This window comes from Protopterus annectens, chromosome 12.part0, assembly GCF_019279795.1.
Source record: "Protopterus annectens isolate FY-2018-M chromosome 12.part0, PAN1.0, whole genome shotgun sequence".
Lineage (NCBI taxonomy): Eukaryota > Metazoa > Chordata > Ceratodontiformes > Protopteridae > Protopterus > Protopterus annectens.
In genome coordinates, this window is record NC_056746.1 from 107,703,267 (window position 1) to 107,727,732 (window position 24,466).

At 42.9% G+C, this 24,466-nt stretch overlaps 1 protein-coding gene across 1 annotated transcript in view; it reads right to left on the bottom strand.

Moving 5' to 3' along the window:
• Positions 1-2,172: 2,172 nt before the first annotated feature.
• The window catches only part of USP7 (ubiquitin specific peptidase 7), a 3,814,244-nt gene continuing 3,791,950 nt past the window's right edge, over positions 2,173-24,466 (bottom strand). Inside the window, 1 exon segment of the mRNA XM_044088895.1 lies at positions 2,173-3,446. Coding sequence (XP_043944830.1) covers positions 3,340-3,446 — 107 coding nt within the window. The 3' untranslated portion in view covers positions 2,173-3,339.

Sequence of the window (24,466 nt, forward strand, 5' to 3'; positions counted from 1 at the left end):
CTTCAGGGGAGTCCTAGTGCTTCCTCTTGCACTTTTTCTTCGAAGGTACCTCTTCTGTGGGATGCAACAGAGAGGTAGCCAAAGAAGATACCACCACAGTGGCTTATTCCGGAGGTTTTTGTGCCCTCTGTCCAAGATACTTGGCCCAAACGGGATGGCACAGACTGAGTCCACTATGGACAAAGCCTTTTCCATAGCTTGAAAGGCAGGCCCCTCAAAGAAGAATGGGAGCCTGGAACCATGGTCCCACCCCACAATATCACATCTTTTGTATTACCCTGAGAAAAAAACTGACTGAAGGAAAAGTGCACTGAAACAGTTTTACCTAGCAAATACAGAAAGCATTGGTTTCCCAGGCCCCTGGAAAAGCAAAATCTGTGTGGCGCAACTCACCTGTAAACCTGATCTAGACAAATATTCCTGACATCTACTCGAGTTCCTTTCTCTCTTCTGCAAAGCTGATCTGCCAACATACTGCCCTGGAAGTCACACCTACCTCTTAGGCCAGAAACCACGCTTTTATGGCACTGTATTGACAGTGACAATGTACCCCCTTGCTTACTGACATGCCATTTAATGTGGTGTTGCCTTTGAGAATGTACAAAATTCCAGAGAGTAAGGTACCCTCAATGCCTGACTGATAAGTCATAGTTGAAGACATTTGGTCCACACAGCTAAATTCATTCACATCCGAGAAAGAGGAATAGGATTTTTGTGTGTGTGTGTGTGTGTGTGTGTGGATACCACCCACACCTTCAGAAATACCTTCAGAAATCAAAATATGGGCCATGGAGAGGTATACTGGTTAACTAATAACTGCAGTACTGGGGCTTTGGAAGATCTGCTGTCATTGAAATGTCTGGCTGATTCCTGAACGGCAACACAAAAAGCCTTAGTCCAGTCTGTAGATGTCAGGGTCAAAGATTTCAAAAGCACATCATTAGACAAAATCTCAAGACTAGGGAGGTCTCTGTATTCCAATGAGATATCCTTCTACTCTGTTACATCCTGCATTATCTAGATCATTCTTTGCTACAGGGCATCTGTTGCAGATTCGGCTGACATCACACTGGCGTTTCTCAATGTGTGCAGACATATTTAGTTCAGAAAAAGTTTATTCTCTCTACTTAATGGTAGGAGTCACTGTGTTTCAGCTAAGTGAGGACACTTATGTATTTTAGCCTTAGTCCCCAACAAAATAAACCACTGGCTGTGGAGCTCTTTCAGAGATATGTTTTCTACATACAAAAAAAAAAAAACACCCAGTTACCAACCTCTGACATATATCTGGGCCTGAAAAGCTACAACAGCTCCAAACATTCACAATACACCTAAAGACACAAGAATGGTTTTCCCACAGGGTACAGAGTTGAAAATTCCAGGGGCAAAGCTGAACTAACAAACTGACAAATACTTATACAATATGCACTCATCTAAAGCAAGACAAAACTAAATGTGATGCAGATGAACACCCTTCATATCAATGATGCGTTGACATCCAGCTGGGAGGGAAGGATGGAAAGCTTAGTATCTCATGGCAGAAGTCGCAAGAAGTTCTCAACTTCAAAAAGGGGCAGTACGATTGACAAAGAATCATTCCCAGGACATTCTGTGGCTAGTAAAAAGGGCATTTGATTAAGACGATCAGCCCCCCTCCCCCCAATCAGCTACCTCAATGTGTCCACTGTTCACAAGGCTATGTATTGAGCAATACCCCACATAAGAGATAGAATTGACTGGATTCAGGTCTAGGATTAAAATCCTGCACACAGTTTTTTTGGAAGACAGACATACATTATTAAAAAAAAAAAAGAATGGCTCAAACAGAAGAATTGTTACAGCAGTAAATGAAAGGGTGCTGGTAGACAAAATTCCTTAACGGCAGCATTAACATCACTACACAGTTGAGGTGCTCCTTAACAACCCAAAGGCAGACATTCTTATGACCGACTGTCTGCTATAGGAAACACCTCCAAAAACCTGCTGATAACGTCAAAGAACAAAACAAGATTAATGACTTTACGTAGAAATATACTACCAGAGTGTTGTAACTACATAAAACACACTCAGACAAATCAGTGTTTTTAAAAGAACGTATACAACTACAAGAGCTGTTTAAAACAAAAAACAAAACTCCTGTAAGTTGGAGCTTATAACATTTTAACAATCACATTTTTATAGAAAATTTTTATTCAACATACAACATTTTCCAGCAAAAAGGCAATATACAGGAAGAATTGTACACTGTGCTACAGGAAAATTAAAAAGATTGGAGTTGAATGTAAAATTAAAGTTGTGAAATGCAGATTCTATTTAACTGCACTCAAAACTAGACACGCGGCTGCCATAGCTTCAAATTAATAAGAGAGTGTGGGGCTGAAATAAAACTACACACAATGAATATCAACATCAGTGAAACTGACTTGCAGACTTGCCCAACAAAAATTAACCTCCATGTGTTAAATTGTACATGTTCATTCTTTAAATATACAATTTCATTTTTACAAAGTCAACAGCTTACTATTTAACATTAGTGAGCATGCCCTCTGTGCTAAAAAAGGCTGTATCCTTTGCTGCGTGGTAACTACATTAGATTTTTCACCACCGTCACTCCAACGCCCATTAAATTCTTTCAGTGCTATCAGCTTTGTAAACAGGCAGCACAGTAGACCCCCAGCAATAATGTCCAAACCAGGCACAAAGTATTCCACAGCTTCCCGTTACACGCCACTCTTCATTTGGTATGGAAGGGGTTGAAATGAATGTATTCTTACTAAGGTGACTTTGAGACCAAAGATATTGCAGTCAAAAACTGAATCCCTGGTAAAGTGCCAACATTTTACAGCTTGAAGCGTAACACAGCTTACTTAGGCTCTGAATGTTGGATTCTACAAATGTACAAATTAAATGTTACTCTGTAGGAAGAAGTCTGAAAAGTGTGTAAACAAACCTGTCAAGTGCAATGGTAGTACAAGGCAGCATCGACAGGGTAGTCAGTACAACTGTGCAGCCATGTTGCTTCTTTTTCGAGAGACTTTTGCCAGCGACAGGTGTTCTATTGAACTGCTCCTTCACTATGCTGCCAACTGCCTGAAATAAACAAACTTTACAAATAAAATTCCCCGTCCGTATCCACACGTTATAAAAACATCTTCCCATTTTCTTCAGTAAAGTGGCCAATCAGCAGATACAGAAGCCAAATTCAACAGCCTCAAAAAAATAAAATTAGCAACAGCAGCAATCGTCTTGCTGAAGACTTCATAGTGCACGTGTACCAAAGTTCTACTGCAGTTAAAAGGTGCACACACACAGATCTGTTCTTTAGTACTCTTGGATGTGTCAGTTGTGGATTTTAATTGCTTTTTCAAGGTACGTGTAACGACTTCTCTTTGGAGCTTTATTAAAATGATCAAGCCCCAACCATGGTCTAGGATGAGACATATTTCCTACAAAAGAAAAAGAAAGGAAAAATTAAGTGCAATGAAGACTCACATAAAACTACCATTATGAATTCATTAATATTGCTTATTTGTCAAAGTGCCACAATTCCACTACCTTTCTGCATCGTGGACTGAGGACATGGAAGACAACAAAAGTTCTTACCACAAGACCCTTCAAACCTACACATATAGAGCCCCATTCCAATTTTATGTCATGACTACAAAGCGTTTGTTTATACTAGCCAAGAGAATGACAAAAGGTGTTGCAAAAATTGATAGGTCTGGATCAATGTGGTTTTGTGGAGGGGAGGCAAATATTTGACAACATTAACGGAACAATGATGATAAAGCAGAATGTGAAAAATGCTAGTCTAGTTGGCTGGTCTTGAAGCAGAGAAAATTCCATGGGAATCTGCAAGGATTTTATGAGTAGGATAATTGCAGCATTTGCCTTCCATGGTAGAATACTGGGGTCAATTAGAAGGATATATGAAGGGCTGAAGGCAAGAATTAGAAGATTCCTCACTGACCAGCTCTGTTCCACAGAGGAATACAGCAGTGGCATCCTCTTTCCCGTCTTATCTGCTTAATATTTAGAGCCACTGCCACTTGCAAGGAAAACAAGGAACTCTCAAATTCAAGGATATTTTCAGTTGATGTTTTGTACTTGAAAAAAATCCAAAAAAGGACAATTATGGGGACTATAAGATGAAATACTTAGATGAATGCATTAAAAAGCATTCAGTTATGTTAGCTACGGATACTTGTGAAGAAGCTAAAAGTACAGCTGTGTACCTACCATAAATGTAGATGTTCGAGTGTATTCACTGTTGCAGTCATTACACTTGGGTTATCCTGCTGGCAGGCTACCCGCAGTCAGCCTGAATTCCAAAGTCCTGGTCCGGCGTCGGTTGCTGTGGCCTCTTCCCTGACGTCAGTGTGCCAGGGGTATACAAGATGCAGCCAACGCCATTTTCTTCAGTTTTTCTTGCCCCAGATGTCAGGTGCCCTCAAGAAGGTAGGTAATACATATTGCTTATAAAAAACATACACTAAAATAAACAATACCTTCATCTACAAGCAAATACACCACATAGGTTGTAGAGGATAGAGAAATATAGATAAGTCCCAGCAAAGAAAGGGGGATGGTGGGTGGGTAACCCGGACTACAACAGTGAATACACTCGAACATCTACATTTATGGTAGGTACACAACTGTACTATGTTCATAGTGTTTCACTGTTGCAGTCATTACACTTGGGTTGAATCCCAAAGCTGAGGTTGGGCGGCTGGGTCTAAATTGGATTAGGAGTGGCTATGAGGCCCTGCAGAACTGCAGTGGCAAAGCCTGCTCTGGATTCAGAGTAAAGAGGTAAGTGACAGTGCTTGGTAAAAGTTTGCACTGAACTCCATGTTGCAGCCTCTAAAATTTCCTTGGTTGGTACTCCTCTGAGAAAGGCTGCTGATGTGGATGCTGCCCTGGTAGAATGTGGCCTAATATTCTTAGACACTGATTTGCCATGCTGTGCATAGCAGAAACGAATGCAGTGTCCTATTCATTTTGAAATAGTCTGCTTTGAAATGGCCTTTCCTTGTGATCCTGCAGCATATGGCACAAATAGTTGCTCAGTCTTTCTGAAAGCTTTTGTTTTGTCCAAGTAGAAGCGTAGCTGTCTGTGTATGTCCAAAGAGTGCAGAAGTCTCGCCCCTTTATTCTGGGGATTTGGATAAAAAGTTGGCAAATGAATGGTTTGGTTAAGAGCCACACTGGATACTACCTTTGGCATAAATGTTGGGTTTGTCCTTAGAGAAACCCTGTCTGGATGGAAAATGATAAAAGGTTCCACTGCCATTAATGCCTGTAACTCTGAGACTCTTCTTGCTGAAGTTATTGCTAGGAACAGAGCAGTTTTCCATGATAAGAATTTTATCTCAGCTGTATTGGCTGGCTTAAAAGGAGGCAGTGTGAGCTTTTCCAAGACAAAGTTGAGGTCCCATGTAGGTATTGGTGCTCTCCTTGGGGGTCTTATGTTTTTGGCCCCTCTGAGGTACTGTCTTAGCAGTGGATGTGAAAAAATAGGAAGTTCCGTATTGTAATGAGCTGAAATGGCAGAGGCATGGATCTTAACTGATTTGTCCAGCATCTCATTTAGGTATTGTAAAATCTGAGGAATATTTGGAACAAGTGGTTCAAGTCCTTGTGCCTGGTTCCAAGCACAGAATCTTTTTCTGCATAAGATGTCCTGGTGCTGGGCTTCCTGGCTTCCAAAATTACACCCATAACTGCTTTAGAGATAGGTGTGTTCTGAGTGGTTATATTATTCGCCATGCAGCCAGATTTAAGGTTCTGAGTTGGCTGTGCAGGATCTGATTTTTTTGGGGGTCAGAAGATGACGAATTTGAGGTAAAGTCCGGGCTGGGTCTTGAGATAAGCTCTTTAGGATTGGGTACCAGTGCTGGCGTGGCCAGTCTGGGGCAATCAGAATAATTTTTGGCCTCTCTTGTCTGACTTTTAGGAGTACCTTGGGGAGGAGAGGCAGTGGGGGAAAGGCATAAACTGTCAGGGTTTTCCAGCTGAATGAAAGAGCATCCACCTTCCATGCTTGAGAGTGATAAGTCCTTGTGCAGAATCTCTGTAGTTGGCAGTTGTGAGGGGAAGCAAATAGATCCATGTTTGGGCATCCCCATTTCCTTGTTATCATGCTGAAGACTTGTGGATCTAATTTCCACTCGTGAGGGTCCATGAGGTTTCTGCTTAGTTCGTCTGCCAGAGTATTTTTCTTTCATGGCATGAATTGTGCCTGCAGATGTACTTGATAGGTCAGTGCTGTGTTCCACAAAGTCATGGCTTGCCTGCAGAGGGGTTAGGAATGGGTGCCCTCTTGCTTGTTTATGTACCATATGACTGTAGTATTGTCCGTCTTTAGCAATAGCTGTCCTGGATGTAGTAGATCCCTGAAGGCTGTCAGGGCATTCTGTACAGCTAGCATCTCTTTTTGATTGATATGAAGATGCATTTGGTCTGCGGGCCACGTGCCCTGAATACATTTTCCCGCCATGTGTGCCCCTCCAGGCATAATCCGATGCATCTGTTGTTAGTGTCTGCCTGGCTGTGGGTAAAGTGAAAGGCTGTCCCTTGTTGTGGTGACAGGCAAGTGCCCACCATCGAAACTCTTGTTGCAGACAGGGAATGAGAGTAATTATTGTTTCCAGGCTGTGGCAATGTTGAGTCCAAACACTTTTTAGATACCATTGTAGCTTCCTCATATGCAGTCTTGCATATGGAATTAGCAGGATGCAGGATGTCATGAAGCCCAAAGCCTGCAGAATTTTTCTTGCAGGTAGCTGGGTCTTTGTTGCCATCATTTGGAAGTAATGAGTCAGTTGCCTTTGTTTGTCTGGTGTGAGATAAGCCATCTGGGCAGTTGTATTTAAGCTTGCACCCAGGAATATTATCTCTTGAGAGGGCACTAGTTTTGATTTATTTTCGTTTACTGTGTACCCTAGGCAAATTAGTAATCTTTTTACAAACGCCAGATGCTTTAGTAGAATGTCCTTGTTCTTTGCTTGAATAAGGCAGTCGTCCAAGTAGGGATATTATTGAATTCTTTTTTGTCTGCAAAATGCAATTACTGGTGCCAGGCATTTTGTGAAGACCCTGCGCACTGTATATAAGCCAAAGGGCAGTGCAGAGAATTAGTAATGCATTGAGCCAGCTATGAATCTGAGGTATCTTATGCACGATTGTCTGATTGGGACATGCAGGTATGCCTCTGAGGTCCAAAGTAACTAGACAAGCCTTCTTGCCCAGCATGGGTAGACGTTGCTGCAATGTCAACTTTTTGAATTTTGGAACGTCCAGGAAAGTATTTAGAGTAGACAGGTCCAGTATTAGTTTCCAGGCTTTGTCCTTTCTGGGTACCAAGAAAAGTCTTGAGTAAAATCCTTGCCCCTGCTCTTGCTGTGGTACTTTTTGAATAGCCCTCATGTCCATGAGAGCAGAAATTTGCTTTTTTGCCTCTGCCCATTGATTGTGTGGCAGGTCTGGCATACCTTTTGGCCTTGGGAGGGTGCGAAAGTGGAACTTGTAACCCTGAGAAACAATATTCAGTACCCATTTGTCCTGGGTGATCATGTGCCAATTTTGTGAGAAAAGTGCCAGTTTTCCCCCTAAGGGTGCTGCCAAAAGTTAAGTGCTTGGCATTGGTAGAGGGAAGTCATTAGGACTGTTTCCTATAAGGTTGTGATTTATCTTCTCCTCCTTTGGAGGCTGAAGCACCCCATTGTTTAGGTCTGTATGAGCCTTGGGGTTGAGATCTGCCTCTTGGGTGTCTGTATCTGCCTCTTTGTGGCCTGTCCGACACTGGAAAGGACCAATTTTTAGAAGACCAGTTCCTGCTAAATCTGGGTGGCTGAACCTGTAAGAAATCATTTACTGTCTGCATTGATTTTGCTTTATCCTCCATTTTCTTTAACACCTCTTCTGCCTTAACACCAAACAAAGTATCAAGCTGTAATGGAGCATCCAATAATTTTGTTTTAACAACATCAGGTAAACTGTTCTTTTAACCAAGCATGCCTTCGAATGACAGAACCTGTAACTGCGGCTCTGCAGGAAGCCTCTAGTGAATCAAAACCACATTGCAAAGTATGCTTTCCCACTTGTTCAGCTGCATGCAATAAATCCTGCATTTCCTTGTTTTCAGGACATTCAGAGGTTGTAAGCATTTTCTGTTTTAGCAGAGACATTAGGTATTGTTGATATTTAAGCATGTGAAACGGCAATTTAAAGCCCTTATAGCTAAAGTAGCAGAGGTGTAAACTCTCCCCCCCCATCTGTCCAGTGCTCTAGAATCCCTATCAGAGGGAACAGGGTTTTTTGCAGTGGAAGCCTTGACCCCTTTGGGACCCTGAGAAATTGTTTCTGGATCAGCAGCAGGGTTTTTATAAAGAAATTTATGTGAATCTGGAACCCTGTAGTACCTAGCTGGCTTAACAGGTGCAGGGGGTAAAGAATCAGGAGACAAACTGGATTCAGAAAATACATCACCAATATCTAGCACAGGAGGGATAGCAAGAGGCCTGTGCTTAGGCAACAAAAGAAAGTCTCTGAGCCTTTTCTTGGATTTTGAATAATCCTGGCTCTCCCAATGGAAATGCTCCCTCATGGTGTGCAGGGTTTCCCCAAAAGAGTAGTCCTCAGGAGGAGAGGCTGAAGGGATAGATTCTTCAGCATCCGAGTCCTCATAGGGAGGAAGAGAATATTCCTGTTCTGAAGAGGAATCAGAAGAAATAGAAACCTGGTCAGAGGAGTCATAATCAGTGTCTTGCCTAGGCTTTTTATCAGGAGGGGGATGGGAACCCCTGATCAAAGTAATTAGGTCCTCAACTATTGCATGGATGACTGTCCAGGAGAATGCTGTACTTGTTTCTTTGTCTTTAAAGGTGTTTTAGACTTTGCCTTGGCTGCTGAAGTGGTCTTGATAGTAAGCTGTGTAGGTCTGAAAACACCCTCAGAAGCCGATGCCTGCTCAGCGGCTCCGGACCCATCTGAGGGAATAGTTTCCGTAGGCCCAATACCTTGAGTTTCCAGAGGCCTAGTTGTCTCCACGTGGGAGTCGGAGGCAGCCTGTGGCTCTGAGGTAGCGGGTGTCAGGGGCTGCAAAAGCGCCTCACTGAGAACCGGCGAACCGGCGACTGGTCTAGAAGAGGCTTCATCGTCGGTTTTGGACCTGGGATGCCTGTCCTTTTCTTTGTCCTTGCGCTTTTTATGAACTCCAGTCGTTGGTTGTTCCAACAGCATTATATAGTTAAACCTTTGGCCAAAGTAATGTAAAGCAAAATCGAACCGACGCTTAATAGTGCACTGGTTGAATCTAGCACAAAACCGACAACTAGCAACATCGTGGTCAGGGCCTAAGCAAGGAATACAGTAAAGAATGAAAATCCTTATGAGGTATTTGCTTCCCACAAGAAATACAATTGTTAACTTTTACTGACATCAGTCTGGAGCAAGAAAAAGTTTCCCCAACGGGGTACTTAGCTTTATTGAAGACTTCGGATCTGAAATTCAATTTTGAAAATCTCAGGAGTCGGCCGACCAGCACTTGCGAACTGCTTTTGCTTTGGGCACCGCGCGACAAGAAAGACTGAAGAAAATGGCGTTGGCTGCATCTTATATACCCCTCGCGCACTGACGTCAGGGAAGAGGTGACAGCAACCGACGCCGGACCAGGACTTTGGAATTCAGGCCGACTGCGGGTAGCCTGCCAGCAGGATAACCCAAGTGTAATGACTGCAACAGTGAAACACGATGAACATCAAAAAGCAACACAAAAACTGAGAAACTGGTAGCTCTTGATTATGGATATAAACTGTAAGCAAATATTTATGTCCCTTTACTTTAAATATATGTCGCTGAAAAATACAATTGAACTCATCTACTGTTCGATGGGGAGGTCCTGTTCTTCCATTACCTTTGGTCTATGTTCCTTGTGGGTGGTTTGGAAACTCACAGCTTTCCAAAGGTGGTTTTCCTGTTTGTCCATGATCTAACATGCAGGTCAGGAAATTTTTACAAGCCAAAGGAGAGGCTGTGGATGATGATAAATATTAGAAGGAATTTATTTGGCAGAAGTGGAGGACAGGAGTTAAGTGAGAAAGTTGATCCTCCCCATAAATTGAGGAGGATTAGGATTATATGGATTTGAAGGGATAGTTTAAAGCTATGCAGTCACATATGGTTCATATACAACACAGGCAGGTTATACATCAAAGTGGAAAGGGATGATGATGAAATGGGGAAGTCTGAGAAACGAGGAGAGTGTGTAAGATTTTGGATGAAAGTCCTTGCGGAGAGCCACCACCACCATTATACTTATCATACTCATAAAATAGCAGAACATAGTCTAAGTAGTAAGTTAATACAGGAATGGAGAACGGAGATTTTGTCAATAGGGATGACTGTAAACAAGGGCATAGAAAATAGGTAAAATGAGGCTGGAATTCAATGGAAAAAAAGTAGTTGTGCACACTTACCAACATGGGAAATCGATGCTCCACACCTATGGTCACCCCCTCGTTGGTCAGGTCAGACCATAAGCTAATCACCTTTAACATCCACATCCCACCCCCACCCCCCAGTAAGGAGACCTCCATAAAAAAACTTCTCCAAGGCCAACTTCATGGTACTCAAGTCAGAAGTTACAAACTTCACGAGACCCATGCAGATGGGAACTGAAAGTTCGACTGCTGAGTCCTACACTACGGCACTGCACAAGCACATCCACTCATGCATGAATCATGCCATCCCAAATAGCACCAAGATGTTCTCCTCCAAATAAAGGAAGCCAATCTGGTGGTCCCTTGCCATAAACAAACTTTACAACAAAAGGAAAAAACTGTTGCAGAAAAGAGGAAAATCCCAGGATGCAAAACACTCCCTTAACAGCCTCAGTAAGAAGCTGAGATCCCTCATAAAATCCTCCAAAGCTAGTTAGGAAAATAAAATTGCCAAAGATTCCAAAGACAACCACAAGGCATTCTATAACTATGTCAAGAATCTAAATGGCAATGCTCAGATCTGCTCTGGAGGTACAACAGAATGATATTAAATATACTGATCCCAAGGATATTGCAAATATCCTGGCAGATCGATTCAGTGCAAACTTCACCCCCCTCTCACCCTCTAAATGGCCCATCTCAATAGTGGAAGATTGCCAAATTCTGGTAATAACAGCCACACAGGTAAAAAATGCACTCTCCAAAGCTAATACAGCATCCATGGGACCAAATGACATCCCGGGCTGTGTACATGAACTACAAAATGAACTGGCACATCAGCTAAGTGTCATGTTTAATCATACCCTCACCTCAGGCTTTGTGCCCACTGAGTGGCGCACAGCTACAGTTATCCCACTCCACAAGGGGGGAATCCACCTTGGATCCCAGGAACTACCGCCCCATCAGTCTGACAAGCCTGATCTGCAAGGCCATGGAACGTATTATCATGGAACTTATAAACAAGGACATTGGCAACCTTAAAACACTGGACCCCAACAAGTTTGGGTTCGTGAAGGGCCGATCTTGTCTCCTGAACCTTAGTAACGTCTTCAAATCAGTCTCCAGAGCCGTGAACGACGGTAAGGCAGTCCACACAGCCTATCTCGACCTCAGCAAGGCCTTTGACACCATTCCCCCACTCTGGAATCATAGATAAACTTACTAAGCTGGGCATTAATCCCTACATCACTCGATGGGTTGCCAACTGGCTTACTGACAGAACCCACACTGTAAGAGTAGCTGACTCCAAATCCAGCTCCAGACAAGTGGAGTACCTCAGGGTTCAGTCCTGGGACCTCTCTTTTTTGGCATCTACTTCTCTGAAGTACAGGACAACGCTAAAGGACTCTGGCTAACAAAGTCCGCAGATGACTGCAAACTAAGAGCCATTATTGAACCACCAAATGATGTGGATACTCTACAAAAGGGCCTTACAGAAACAGATGCTTGGTGCCAGAGCCATGGGCTCAAGCTCAATGCCATGAAATGTACAGTTATCCCCTTTGGGGAAAAAACATGTACCCGTGAATTATCACATAGGTGGCAATACACTAAACACCGAAAGTGTGATAAGAGACTTAGGGACACATGTGGACAGTGGTTTCACCTTCAATAACCACATCGCCACAACAGTCAGGAAATCCTTCTATGTGGCACACCTCATCACCAAGGGCTTTTCATCCAGAAAAAAGGAGGTCATTGTCCCACTGTACTCATCCCTCATTAGACCCATTATAGAATACAATGCCCCATTTGGTATGTACCTCTCAAGACATCTGCAACAACTGGAAAGGCCGCAGAAATACCTCACTAAAAGAATCACAGGCCTAAAGTAGATGCCCTATGCTGACCGCCTTAAAAAACTCCAGCTATACTCTGTCGCATATCGTCTACTCAGAGGCGATCTCTGCTTAACATACAAGGCCATGTCAAACCCAGAGCTGTTGGACATGCTACACTTAAAGAAATCCCAATCCTCAGAGCCACATGCTCCAGGAATCTAAATCTTGTAATCACAATAAACAAAACATGCTGGAGGGATAGGTTCCTGACCCAGACACTCCCCAGACTCTGGAATAGACTGCCCATACATGTCAAGCAGAGCGCCTCTTTGGCCTTCTTCAAAAGGAACCTTGATGATTGGGTGGGAGAAAGGAAATTCACCCTGGGGATCACGTAAGTCGACCTTGCTAGCCATGGGTCCAGGGAAGTAAATAGTGTGGGAAGAAATAGCCAGGGAATTCTTATGGCTAGGCTTGTATAGGCCCTAGGGCCGATAGCCTAGTACTAACCTATGAACCCTATAAATGTAGATGTTAGAGTGTATTCATTGTTGCAGTCATTACTTTTGGGTTATCTGCTTGCAGTAAGCCCTCAGTCGGCCTGATTGACAAAGTCTTGGGTCCTGCATTGGTTGCTGTCCCTTTTTCCAGGATGTCATGTCATCAGGGGTACAAAACATGCAGCCGACACCATTACATCAGTTTTTCTTGCCCCAGATGTCAGGTGTCCCCTTAATGGGAAGCAATTAAATTTATAAATATATATAAAGATGACCCCACCACAGCGGCAAACTCTCTCAGTTGAAGAAGAATATTAAGAGTAGTCAACCATATGTCATATGGAGTGCTGAGAGTGAAGCAGTGAGAAACGAGGATGGGTTAGGTTCCACAAAGTTCAAGGATTCTTCAATTGATGAAAAATATAAATTTTATTCCTCTCAGACAAGCGCTTGTCTGAGAGGAATAAAATTTATATTTTTCATCAATTGAAGAATCCTGAACTGTGAATAACCCATCCTCGTTTCTCACTGCTTCACTCTCAGTACTCCATATGACATATGGTTGACTACTCTAAATTTATAAATACACAAGGTTATACCTCCAACAAAAAAGCAAATACACCAAAAAGCTTTTGAAGATAGCAAAGGAAAGTAGACTTATATCCAAAAAAAAAAAAAAAAGAAGGGGGCTGGAGGGAGGGTAACCAGAACTGCAACAGTGAATATACTCGAACATCTACATTTACGGTAAGTGTACACAGCTGTACTATGTTCTTTGTGTTTCACTGTTGCAGTCATCAATTTTGGGTAGATTCCCAAAGCTAAGGATGGGAGGAGGAATTTAAATAGAATTAGGACTAGCTAAAAGGCCCTGCAAGACTGCAGTGGCAAAGCCAGCTCTGGATTTAGAGAAAATTGGCAGATGGTAATGTTTGGTGAAAGTATGTACAGAACTCCAAGTAGCAGCTTCTAGGATGGCCCTGGTAGGGACACCTCAGAGAAAGGCTGTAAAGGTAGATGCAGCTCTGGAAGTGTGGGGCCTGATCCCCTGTGGGATAGGTTTTCCATGGTGTTTGTAGCAAAAATGAATGCAATGGCCTATCCATTTGGAAATAGTTTGCTTTGAAATAGCCTTACCCTCTACCCCTGCAGCAAATGTCACCAGCAGTTGATCAAATTTCCTTTGAGGGTTAGTTCTGTCCAAGTAGAATCGAAGTCGTCTGTACACGTCTAAGGAGTGCAGAATCCGTTCCCCTTTGATCAGTGGATTAGGAAAGAAGGTTGGCAAATGTATGGACTGATTAAGGGCCACACTGGGTACCACCTTGAGCATGAAGGAGGGATTGGTCCTGAGGGACACCCTATTCGCATGAAAGATGATGAAAGGCTCCACTGCCACAAGGGCCTGTAATTCAGATACCCTTCTTGCTGAAGTGATTGCTAAAAGGAAAGTTGTTTTCCAATAAAGGAATTTTAAATCCGCAGTGGCAGCTGGCTCGAAAGGAGGAAGGGTGAGCTTTTCCAATACAAAGTTGAGGTCCCAGGCTGGAGTTGGAGCTCTCCTGGGTGGTCGTAGATTTTTGCCACCTCTGAGGAACTGCTTAAGCACTGGATGAGAGAAGAGGGGTGGTTCTGTGTTATAATGAGCTGAGATGGCTGAGGCGTGAATTTTGATGGAGGAGAAAGACATGCCCTTATGAAGCATCTCAGTTAAGTATTGTAAGATCTGAGGTAAACTGGGCACTGTTGTGCTCATCCCTTGAGACTGGTTCCAGGCACAGAGTCTTTTCCATTTTAAAGCATACAACTTTCTGGTACTAGGCCTCCTTGCCTCTAAAATATCCATCACTGGTTTACTGAGGGATGGTAAAGGAGAAATTATGTAATTAGCCAGGCTGCTAGATTCAGTGTTTGAAGTTGAGGATGCAGAATCTGGTTCTCCTGCTGAGACAATAGAGTAGGAGTCTGAGGCAGGTGCCATTGGGCCCACAGTGACACTGCACAAGAGGGGGTACCCAGTGTTGACGTGGCCAGTCTGGTGCAATCAAAATCATCCTTGGTTTGTCTTGTTTGATCTTTAGTAGTACTTTGGAGAGCAGAGGCAGAGGAGGAAAGGCATAAACTAATAGTTTTTTTCCAGCTGAAGGACAGAGCATCCACTTTCCAAGCTTGTTTGTGAGGAGTCCTTGTGCAGAATTTGTCCAACTGATAGTTTTGGGGGGAGGCAAACAGGTCTACATCTGGGCTCCCCCATTTGCTTGTCAACATGTTGAAAATCCTTGGTTCCAGTTTCCACTCATGTGGGTCCATGAGGTTTCTGCTTAGATCATCTGCCAGTGCATTTAGATTTCCTGGCAGGAATTGAGCTTGTAAATGTACCTGATAGCTCAGGGCTGTGTTCCACATTGCCATGGCTAGTCTGCAGTGGGGATAAGAATGTGTACCCTCCACTCTGCTTGTTTATGTACCACATAACAGTGGTGTTTATCATTAATTGTCCTGGAAGAATGTAGTCCTTGAAGGCTGTCAGAGCATTCTGTACAGCTAACATTTCTTTTTGATTGATATGCAGGTGCATTTTACTTGGGTTCCATTTGCCCTGAATGCACTTCCCTGCCAGGTGGCCCCCCCCCTATGCAAAGTCTGATGTGTCGGTTAAGGTTTGGGTGGCAGGGGGTAGTGTGAATGGTAGTCCCCTGTTTTGGTGGCAGTCCTCTGCCCATCAAAGGAACTCTAGGGGTAGGCAAGGTATGATAGGAATCATTGCCTCTAGATCCTGTGAATGTTGACACCATAGGCTTTTGAGATACCAATGCAGTTTCTTCAGACGCAGCCTTGCATATGGAATTAGAAGAATGCAGGAGGCCAACAACTCCAAGGCTTGCAGTATTTGCCTTGCAGATAACTGGGTTTTTGTGGCCACTTGTTTGAAGTAGGTTGTCAAATGAATCAGTTTCTCTGGCGTGAGGAAAGCCATCTGGGAAGTTGCATTCAAGCTTGCTCCCAGGAATATAATTTGTTGACAGGGTACTAGTTGTGATTTCTTTTCGTTTATGGTGTACCCCAGACAAGTCAGTAACCTTTGAACAAAGGCCAGATGATTCAAAAGCATGTCCTGGCTTTCTGTCTGAATTAGACAATCGTCCAGATATGGGTATATTTGAATATTTCTTTGCCTGCAGAATGCAATGACTGGAGCTAGGCACTTTGTGAATACCCTGGGCGCAGTAGATAAGCCAAAGGGCAGTGCAGAGAACTGATAGTGCACGTAGCCTGCTTTGAAGCGTAGGTATTTTCTGCAAGACTTCCTGATAGGGATGTGCAGGTATGCTTCTTTTAAGTCTAGTGTTGCCAACCATGCATCTTTGCCTAGCATAGGAAGCAGCTGGTGAAGAATCAGCATCTTGAATTTTGGAATCACCAGAAAGGTATTTAGAGTAGAAAAGTCCAGGATAGGATGCCATGTATTGCCTTTTCTGGGTACCAGGAAAAGTCTCGAATAGAACCCTTGTCCCTTTTCCTCTTCTGGTACCAACTAAATAGCCCCCATGCTTAAGAGAGAGAGTACTTGATTTTGGGCCTCTGCCCACTGATTTGGGGGTAGATCTGGTCACCCGCTTGGTGTTGGTAAGGTGTGGAAGTGAAATCTGTATCCTTTGACACTATACTTAAAACCCATTTGCCCTGGGTAATGGGTTCCCAGTTTTTGGCATGCAGACCAATTTTTCTGCCTAAAGGAGCATCCAGTTGGGAGGTGCTTGGAAGTTTTAGAAGCAAATCATTGAGACTGTTTTCCATAGGGGGAGTCTTACTACTCCCTGATTTGGGTGCGGAAACCCCCCACAGCTTAGTCTTGTGTCTCCCCTGTGACTGAAACCTGGGGTTTCTGTTATGTCTGGGTTTGGCTTGAGAAGACCTTGAAGAGGCTGGAAAGGAACAATTCTTAAAGGGCCAGTGCCTACTAAATCTAGGACGCTGAACTTGTAAGAACTAACAGTTTGCATAGATTTAGCTTTATCTTCCATCTTTTTAAGAACTTCCACAGCCTTGTTGCCAAACAGGCAGTCCTGATTCAAGAGAGCATCCAACAATTTAGCTTTAACATGATCAGATAAAGATTTCTCCTTAAGCCAAGCATGCCTTCTGAGCACAGAACCAGTACCAGCTGCCCTGCAAGAGGCCTCTAAAGAATCAAATCCACATTGCAAAGTATGTTTTCCAACCTGCTCAGCAGAATGCATTAAATCCTGTAATTCTTTATTTTCCAGAGTCAGGAATCATCATTTTCTGTTTAAGCAATCCAATAACATGTTGTTGATACTTTAGCATATGAAACTGGCAGTTTAAAGCCCTAATGGCCAAGGCTGCAGAAGTGTAAACCTTCTTACTCCATCTATCCAGCGCCCTGGAGTTTCTATCAGAAGGGGTAGGATTTTTAGCAGTAGAAGCTTTAATGCCCTTGGGTCCCTGTGAAATAGTGTCGGGATCCGCAATAGGATTTTTAAAAAGGAACTTGTGTGAATCAGGAAGCCTGTAATATCGGTCAGGTTTTCTGGGAGCAGGAGGCAAGGAATCAGGAGCCAAGGAATCAGGAGCCGAACTAGATTCCAAAAAAGCATCAACAACAATGTCTAGTACTGGAGGAATAGCTAAAGACCTATGCTGAGGCAAGAGTAAGAAATCCCTAAGCCTCTTTTCTGAATCAGAAAAATCCTGGCTTTCCCAATGGAAATGCTCCCTTAAAGTATATGTAAGGTTTCACCAAAAGAAAAATTCTCTGGAGGGGAAGCAGAGGGAATAGAGTCCTCTGCATCAGAATCCTCATAAGTAGATATGGGCAAATCCAGATCATCAGAAGAATCAGAAAAAAAATCAGAATCCTGGTGAGAAGATTCATAAACAACTTCAGTCCTAGGTCTCTTAGAAGGGGGAGGCTGGCTTCCCCTGATTAGAGTTATAAGATCTTCAGCCATTCTTATCATTTGTTTAGACATAGAGGCCTGACCATGCAGCCTGGGGGTCGTTTATTTAGGCATGGTTCGAGATTTAGGCCTAAAAGAAGAAGGAGGCGTCGGTTTAATATGCAAGTCCGTAGGCCTGAATACAACCTCAGAAGCCGGTGCCTGCACAGCGGCTCCGGACCCATCCAAGGTAGTGACATCTGCAGGTTCCATAGTTGTAGCATCTTGCGGCATACCGGACTTCGAATGGGTCTCAGTAGAGGCCTGCGAATCAGACGTAGCAGGTATCAGGGGCTGCGAAAGCACCTCACTGAGTACAGGCGAACTGGCGACTGGCTTAGGAGAAGCGTCATTGGCAGTTCTGGACCTTGGCGGCCTGTCTCTGTCTTTATCCTTGCGTTTTTTCGGAATCCTGGTAGTCGGATGGCTAACCGACATTTCTGGATAATTAAACCAAGAACAGAAATATTTTGAGGCGAAAATATACAGACGACGGATAGTGCGCTGATTAAATAAAGCACAAAACCGACAGCACAGTACGTTGTGGTCAGGGCCTAGGCAAGGAATACAGTACGAATGAAAATCTTTATGAGGTATTTGTTTTCCACAAGTAATGCAATTATTAACTTTTACTGACATTGGTAAGGAGCAAGAAAGAGTTTCCCCAACGGGGTACTTAGCTTTAGTTGAAGACTTCGGTTCTGAAACTCGAAAACGAAAATTTCAGGAGTCGGCCGACCGGCACTTGCGAACTGCTTCTGCTTTGGGCACCGCACGGCAAGAAAGACTGGTGTAATGGCGTCGGCTGCATGTTTTACACCCCTGATAACCTGACGTCATGGAAAAAGGGACCGCAACCAATGCAGGACCCAAGACTTTATTAATCAGGCCGACTGAGGGCTACTGTAAGCAGATAACCCAAAAGTGATGACTGCAACAGTGAAACACGAAGAACATCTGGCAAAGGAGCCAAGGTATTAGAAGCAATATACTTGATGGAGAAAGGTAAAGTGAGATGTGGTCAAACTGAAGTCTGGACTGCAGGTTAAAGACTGCCTTCCCTACCAGGGATTGATAAGTATAGACAGAGAAAAGGCTAAGGGAGTGCTAAGTGAAGCTCTAGGCAAATTTTTAGCAGAGTCTAGAACAGAAGCTGCTTTTAAAAAAGGGATAATTAGTAGGGCATGTAAAATACTGTGTGACAGCAATAAGAATCAGAAGAGGTTGGAAAAGACCGGGGAGAGACTGGAAAGGCAATTTACAAAGGGACACCAGGAGGACATCCGTTTGGCTCCCAAGTATGTAACAAAGTCAAGAAAGTTTGGGACTCTTGCTTTGTAGTGTTTGGATAGGTATTTTTAAACCATGAGCAGACTTTAGAAAAATTTCCTCAAATAGATGAAAAATTCTGCAGGTGTGATGGGGCTAAGGAATCAAACCATCGAGAAGGGGAGAAGCCTCCATCCCCTCAAAACATGAGCAACCTAACTCTTAGTAGGCAATGTCTGGACTGATGTGGACCCAGAGGAGAAACAGAAAGAAAGGAATGTTTTACAGAGAAAGGACTGATGGAAAGATCAAGCCTACTTCTAACAGTTCCTCAAGGGTATTCCAAAAATATTAACTAAATGCAGCGAGCTCAAATAATTGTCTTTATTCTCACAAATAGAAAGAGCTGCACAAGTACAAAGTACTTTCACAGAACATATTTGCTTCCTCAGGTGATGATTTCCATGTATTTCCTTTGGCTAGTTTTATACATACATACTAATTCATTAATCAATCGATTAAATACTTAATTAAAATCAGTTTATCTTAGCTTTTCATTTAGTAAAAGGAAAAACATACACAGTACCTCGAGAGCAAAGTTGCTGATGACAAACAAGCGGTAATGTAGCATAGAGGTGAGATGTACAGATAAAAGCAATAAGCCTTAACATGTTAAAGCAGCACACTCTTGGTGGATCAGTAACTAAGTCACCTGACAACAGTCTCTCATTTCTGGGCATGCTAAAGATTCAGGGGATCAATGTACATGACAATTTTTTGGTACCTGGACAAATCACAACTCCAACATGCCAGAAACTGATAAAAAACATGAAGTCCTAGGGGCGCTGCTGCAGGAGGCAAAGATACAGTCACCAAAGATCCAATCCAGAAAATGATAACTCCAAGCATATTACATGCTGGAAGCCAGGTGAGGGTTCCCAAGTACAACTCACTATCCAATCAAGCACTTACATGCAGCAAAGCTTCCTTGTCTGTTGACATGCAGAAAAATAGGAACTAGGACACTCCTAAGCTTCCTGTCTCAAAACTGGAGACCTTGCTGTTTAAACCCAGACAAGCTGGCCAAAGACGGTCTCATAGCTCCAAATCAAGAACTGGACCTAGGCTCACTGAAGTGAGCAAACAGCACAAGCAGGGTACTAGGCAGACTGAAGCTCATAAACTTGTATGCACATGCTAAAAATTGTGTGTGTAGTACAGAGGCCTTTACTGGGGCAGCCTCAGGCACTGAATGCATGTCACCAAGGTAGAGGTCTGAAATCCACTAGCAGTCAAGCACTCACATTTTCTCACACCTAGGATGCTGATCCACACATGCTGGCTTCACCCTATAGTTCCTCTTCCATTAGTACTAACCCAACCCAGCCCAGCCAAACTGACAAAGCCTAGAAGGAAATACCAGCCTCGGTCCAGGATACCCCACAGTTCTCAGATGAAGACTCCAGGGGAGACTTCCTTTTATCATGCTGGCAAACTACTGACCAATTTCAGATGATGAAGGGAAAGTGGCGCACACAACCCGGGATGGAACCTCAGGGTTGGCACCAGGGGTGCATCTCTGCTACGTTTCACATATTTCAAACAAATGTAGGACCAGTACAGAACAGAACCTCCTCTAATGGGGATTTCAAACTCCAGGAGGATCTGCAAACAACATGGACCTTCCTCTAGAGAGGCCAACCCTAGCCAATATGGTCAGCAACACCTATGGTTCAAATTCTAGCCCACCATCAGTGAGATCTTATTGCTTACCCCACTCAAGAAAAGCTGGCCAGAGATGGTGCCCCTAGGCTCATTTAATGATAAATAAACGTTGATGACTGGAGTGACCTATACTAAACCTATGCCCAAATGGTTAGCACACTATTCGCTCAGATGGAAGGCTTCCTGGTAATTTCAATCTCTCCTGAAATTCATGTCAAGGTGTTCTCTGAGAATACATGATCAACAGCAAGGGAATGAAGTAAAGTTGGATGACATCCCAGCTGTGCAGACTTTTGCCTTAAACCAGGAAGGTTTCTTGAATTACCAGGGATGCAAGAGCTAGAAACCATAACTTTCCTGGACACTAAGGGATGTCTTGGTTGAACTTGAGCCTTTCTTCTTCTATGCCTGAGAGATGAAGGGTGGGAACTGGAGGAATTCAAAGGGGTGTATGGGTTTCTCTTCTGCCCCCCCCCCCTCCAAAAAAAAAACACCTACTGATAACTCCAACTAGTTATAACGGAAGTAGACCACATTATGTCAAATGGCAAACAGGTTGATCTTTCATGTGTCCCACTCACAGAAGATTGTGGTTGGATGGGACTGCCAAAATAAAAGGATGGAGGAGTGACTTAGTCTCTCCTGATGCACTCATTTCCCTCATAATGCCAAGGTTCATGGCCCACTGCCACACACTCACTGTCTACGCATACATAAGCAAAGGAGAAGGCTTTTGAAATCCATGTATCACATGACGAACTGGTTTTATTTCTTTGGTGCTTTCTTCCAGATTTGATGAAACCCTCATACAAAAGCCCTTATCAAAGATATATAAAGCCAGATTATTGGGAAAAGTGGGAAACCTCATACATCTTGTTTTGTTTTTGTAGGAGATTAAGTAATGACAGACTACTTGCCTAGCTATTCAACATTTATTTGGTTTTGGCCAGCTGAGATCTGCAATAACAGTGCACTTAAAGTATCAAAAACAGGGTTATACCTCAACAGTAAGACCCTAAAAAGAATGAGACTGAGGTTATCACCAACTGCACCCTTTTACTGAGGTTTGTTTTAGAAAGTATGTTATTTTATCCAATTATTCCATGAATGATTTCCTCTCTGGAAAAATGCTGGGAAATGCCAGTGCCTGTCAAAGTACATCTTTACATTTAATTTTAACTGTACTGGGACATGGTCTGAAATGGCTACTGGGTACTTTTCTTGTATATATACCAAATTACTATGTTCCATTGAGATGCAACAGTTATGCAAGTCTTACCTAATTTATTTTAACTTATTAATTTAACATTTGTGCACCGGGAAAGTCAGACTTCGAACAAAGCCAATTTGTAGCAGCGACCCGGGGAGAAACGCTGCAGAGTTGTAAGTCTTCATATTTTTCAGGAAAAATGTGTAAATACTTTTTTGCCCATCTCCTATTGCTATGACATCTGGCAGGTCCAAACAAGTGCATGCAGTTCTCCAAATATTTGCCCTCTTTTTTGTACATCCCCTTTTCTTGGTGTTCTGTAATACTGGATCATCATCTGTCATAATGCAAATCCTCTACCACAATTAATACAACATAACTAAATATTACTTCTAGCTATTATACTGTATTCTCATTTATCTCTTGAACTAAACTGTAACTGTATTGATTGTTTATTTCTTGGATAATGAACCATACTGTATGTATTTTTTACTATCTTTGAAAAATGTGCATCTAAATAAACTTTGTTCTGTGGAGCTTTTCTCCCTGGGCCTCCACTGAAAATGGGCCCCCTAGCCCAGTGGACCTCCCCGGTAATCAAACTGAATAAATAAATAATAAAATAAATAAATACTCCTTTCTGAAATGCTATCACTTCTCCCGTAACAAATTTGGTGTCATGGACAGCAGACTCTTGGGAAAGCATAGAGGCTAATGAAATTCTACCGCCCTTGCAGCTCCACTTGATCAAAATGCATAATCTCTGTTTTCACCAAGTACTGATCAGTTCTTCCTTACCCTTCTGTACCAAAGTAAAATCCTTCCCTCCCACTTTCTTTTTTTACATACTCATATTCCTTTTTGTGAAGAAGTATTTCCTGTAGCACGACATTGCGTTTTGAAACGTATACCACACATTTTCCTTTATCCTCACATTAACTATCCCATTCACATTCCAAGACAGTGTGTGTGAGCTCCACAAATTTTTATATTCAGCTTTAAGTCATAGCATTCCTGCATTTTTTCTTTGCATATTGTGCGCTGGAACCCTCCCTCTTTCGCCCCCATGCTATACTTGCCTGGATTTCTACTAATTCCTAGCATCAGCTGGTTAATTACTTGCAAACTTTTTGGTTTCATCACATTGAATTTACTAAACCAAACAAGCAAAAAGATCAAACAGAAAAATAATTCAGGCTAAAAATAGAAGTTATGTTCTTACCATAACGTTCCATGTTAGTTGTCTTCTTCTCGCCTTCTTCTTGCTGGATGGGTTCGGAGCCGACCTCGGCTCCACTGCCACTCAAAGCTCGAGAGTTGGTTCCACCGGCTCGAGGCTCCCCTTATATCCCACAATGCTAGGCGTGAGTTACCTCAGATCTCGTTTGTAAGCTAGGCCCAGCTTATAATAGTAGCAGAATAACTAGAAACAAAGTCCACCTCTATAAACAAGGGAGAAGAGAAGGGTGACCTACATCCTGATCCAGGAAAATATGCACAGCAGAGCATATACCTAAAGTAAAGAGGTGGTAGAAAGAGAGGTCACAATCAAAACTCCTCTAGGTCTGTCCAGGCCAGGGGGAAGGAGGGTGGGGCCTTAAGAAGAAGAGAAGAAGACAACTAACATGGAGCGTTATGGTAAGAACATAACTTCTATATGTTAAGTTGTCTATCTCGCCTTCATTCTTGCTGGATGGGACCGCGTCCCTAGCACCTTGTCCCGGGTGGCCTAACGGAACAGACTCTTGAGAACAGTGGAACCAAAGTTAGCTCTATGCCTAGAAGCTAAATCCAACTTATAATGAGAAATGAAAGTGTGAGGAGTAGCCCAAGTAGCCGCTGCACAAATGGTGTCAATAGGCAGTCTGTCTTGGAAGGCTATAGAAGTAGCCAAAGCTCTGGTGGAATGGGCTTTAGGTTTGTTAGGCAGCTTTTGTTGTCTAATTTCATAAACAAGGGAAATCAGAGATGTTAGCCATCTAGATAATGATACCTTTGAAACTGAAAGTCCCTTTCTGCCTTCTGCATAAGAGACAAACAGCTGGTCAGATTTTCTGAATTGTTTGGTTCTATCCAAATAGTACCTTAACTGACTACGAACATCTAGCCAATGCAATTTTTGTTCAGACCTGTTAGAATATTCTGGAAAAAACACAGGGAGGTCAATGCTTTGATTTAGGTTAGACGCCGAGGCTATCTTAGGTAAAAAGGACGGGTTGGTTCGTAAAGATACCCTGTCCTTATGGAACAACAGATAAGGAGGTCGACAGCTGAGTGCATGAAGTTCTGAAATTCTTCTAGCTGAAGTAATAGCTACCAGAAAGAGAGTCTTCCATGATAGCAATTTTAAAGAACAGGAGGCTGCAGGTTCGAAAGGGGGAAGAATCAAAGAACTAAGAACTAAAATTTAGGTCCCAAGGAGGAGGAGGATTTCTTAAATGAGGTCTGAGTAGAAAAACTCCCTTCAAAAAGGCTTTGCAAAGCTTGTGGGACATTATGGCAGACTCTGAAATACCCA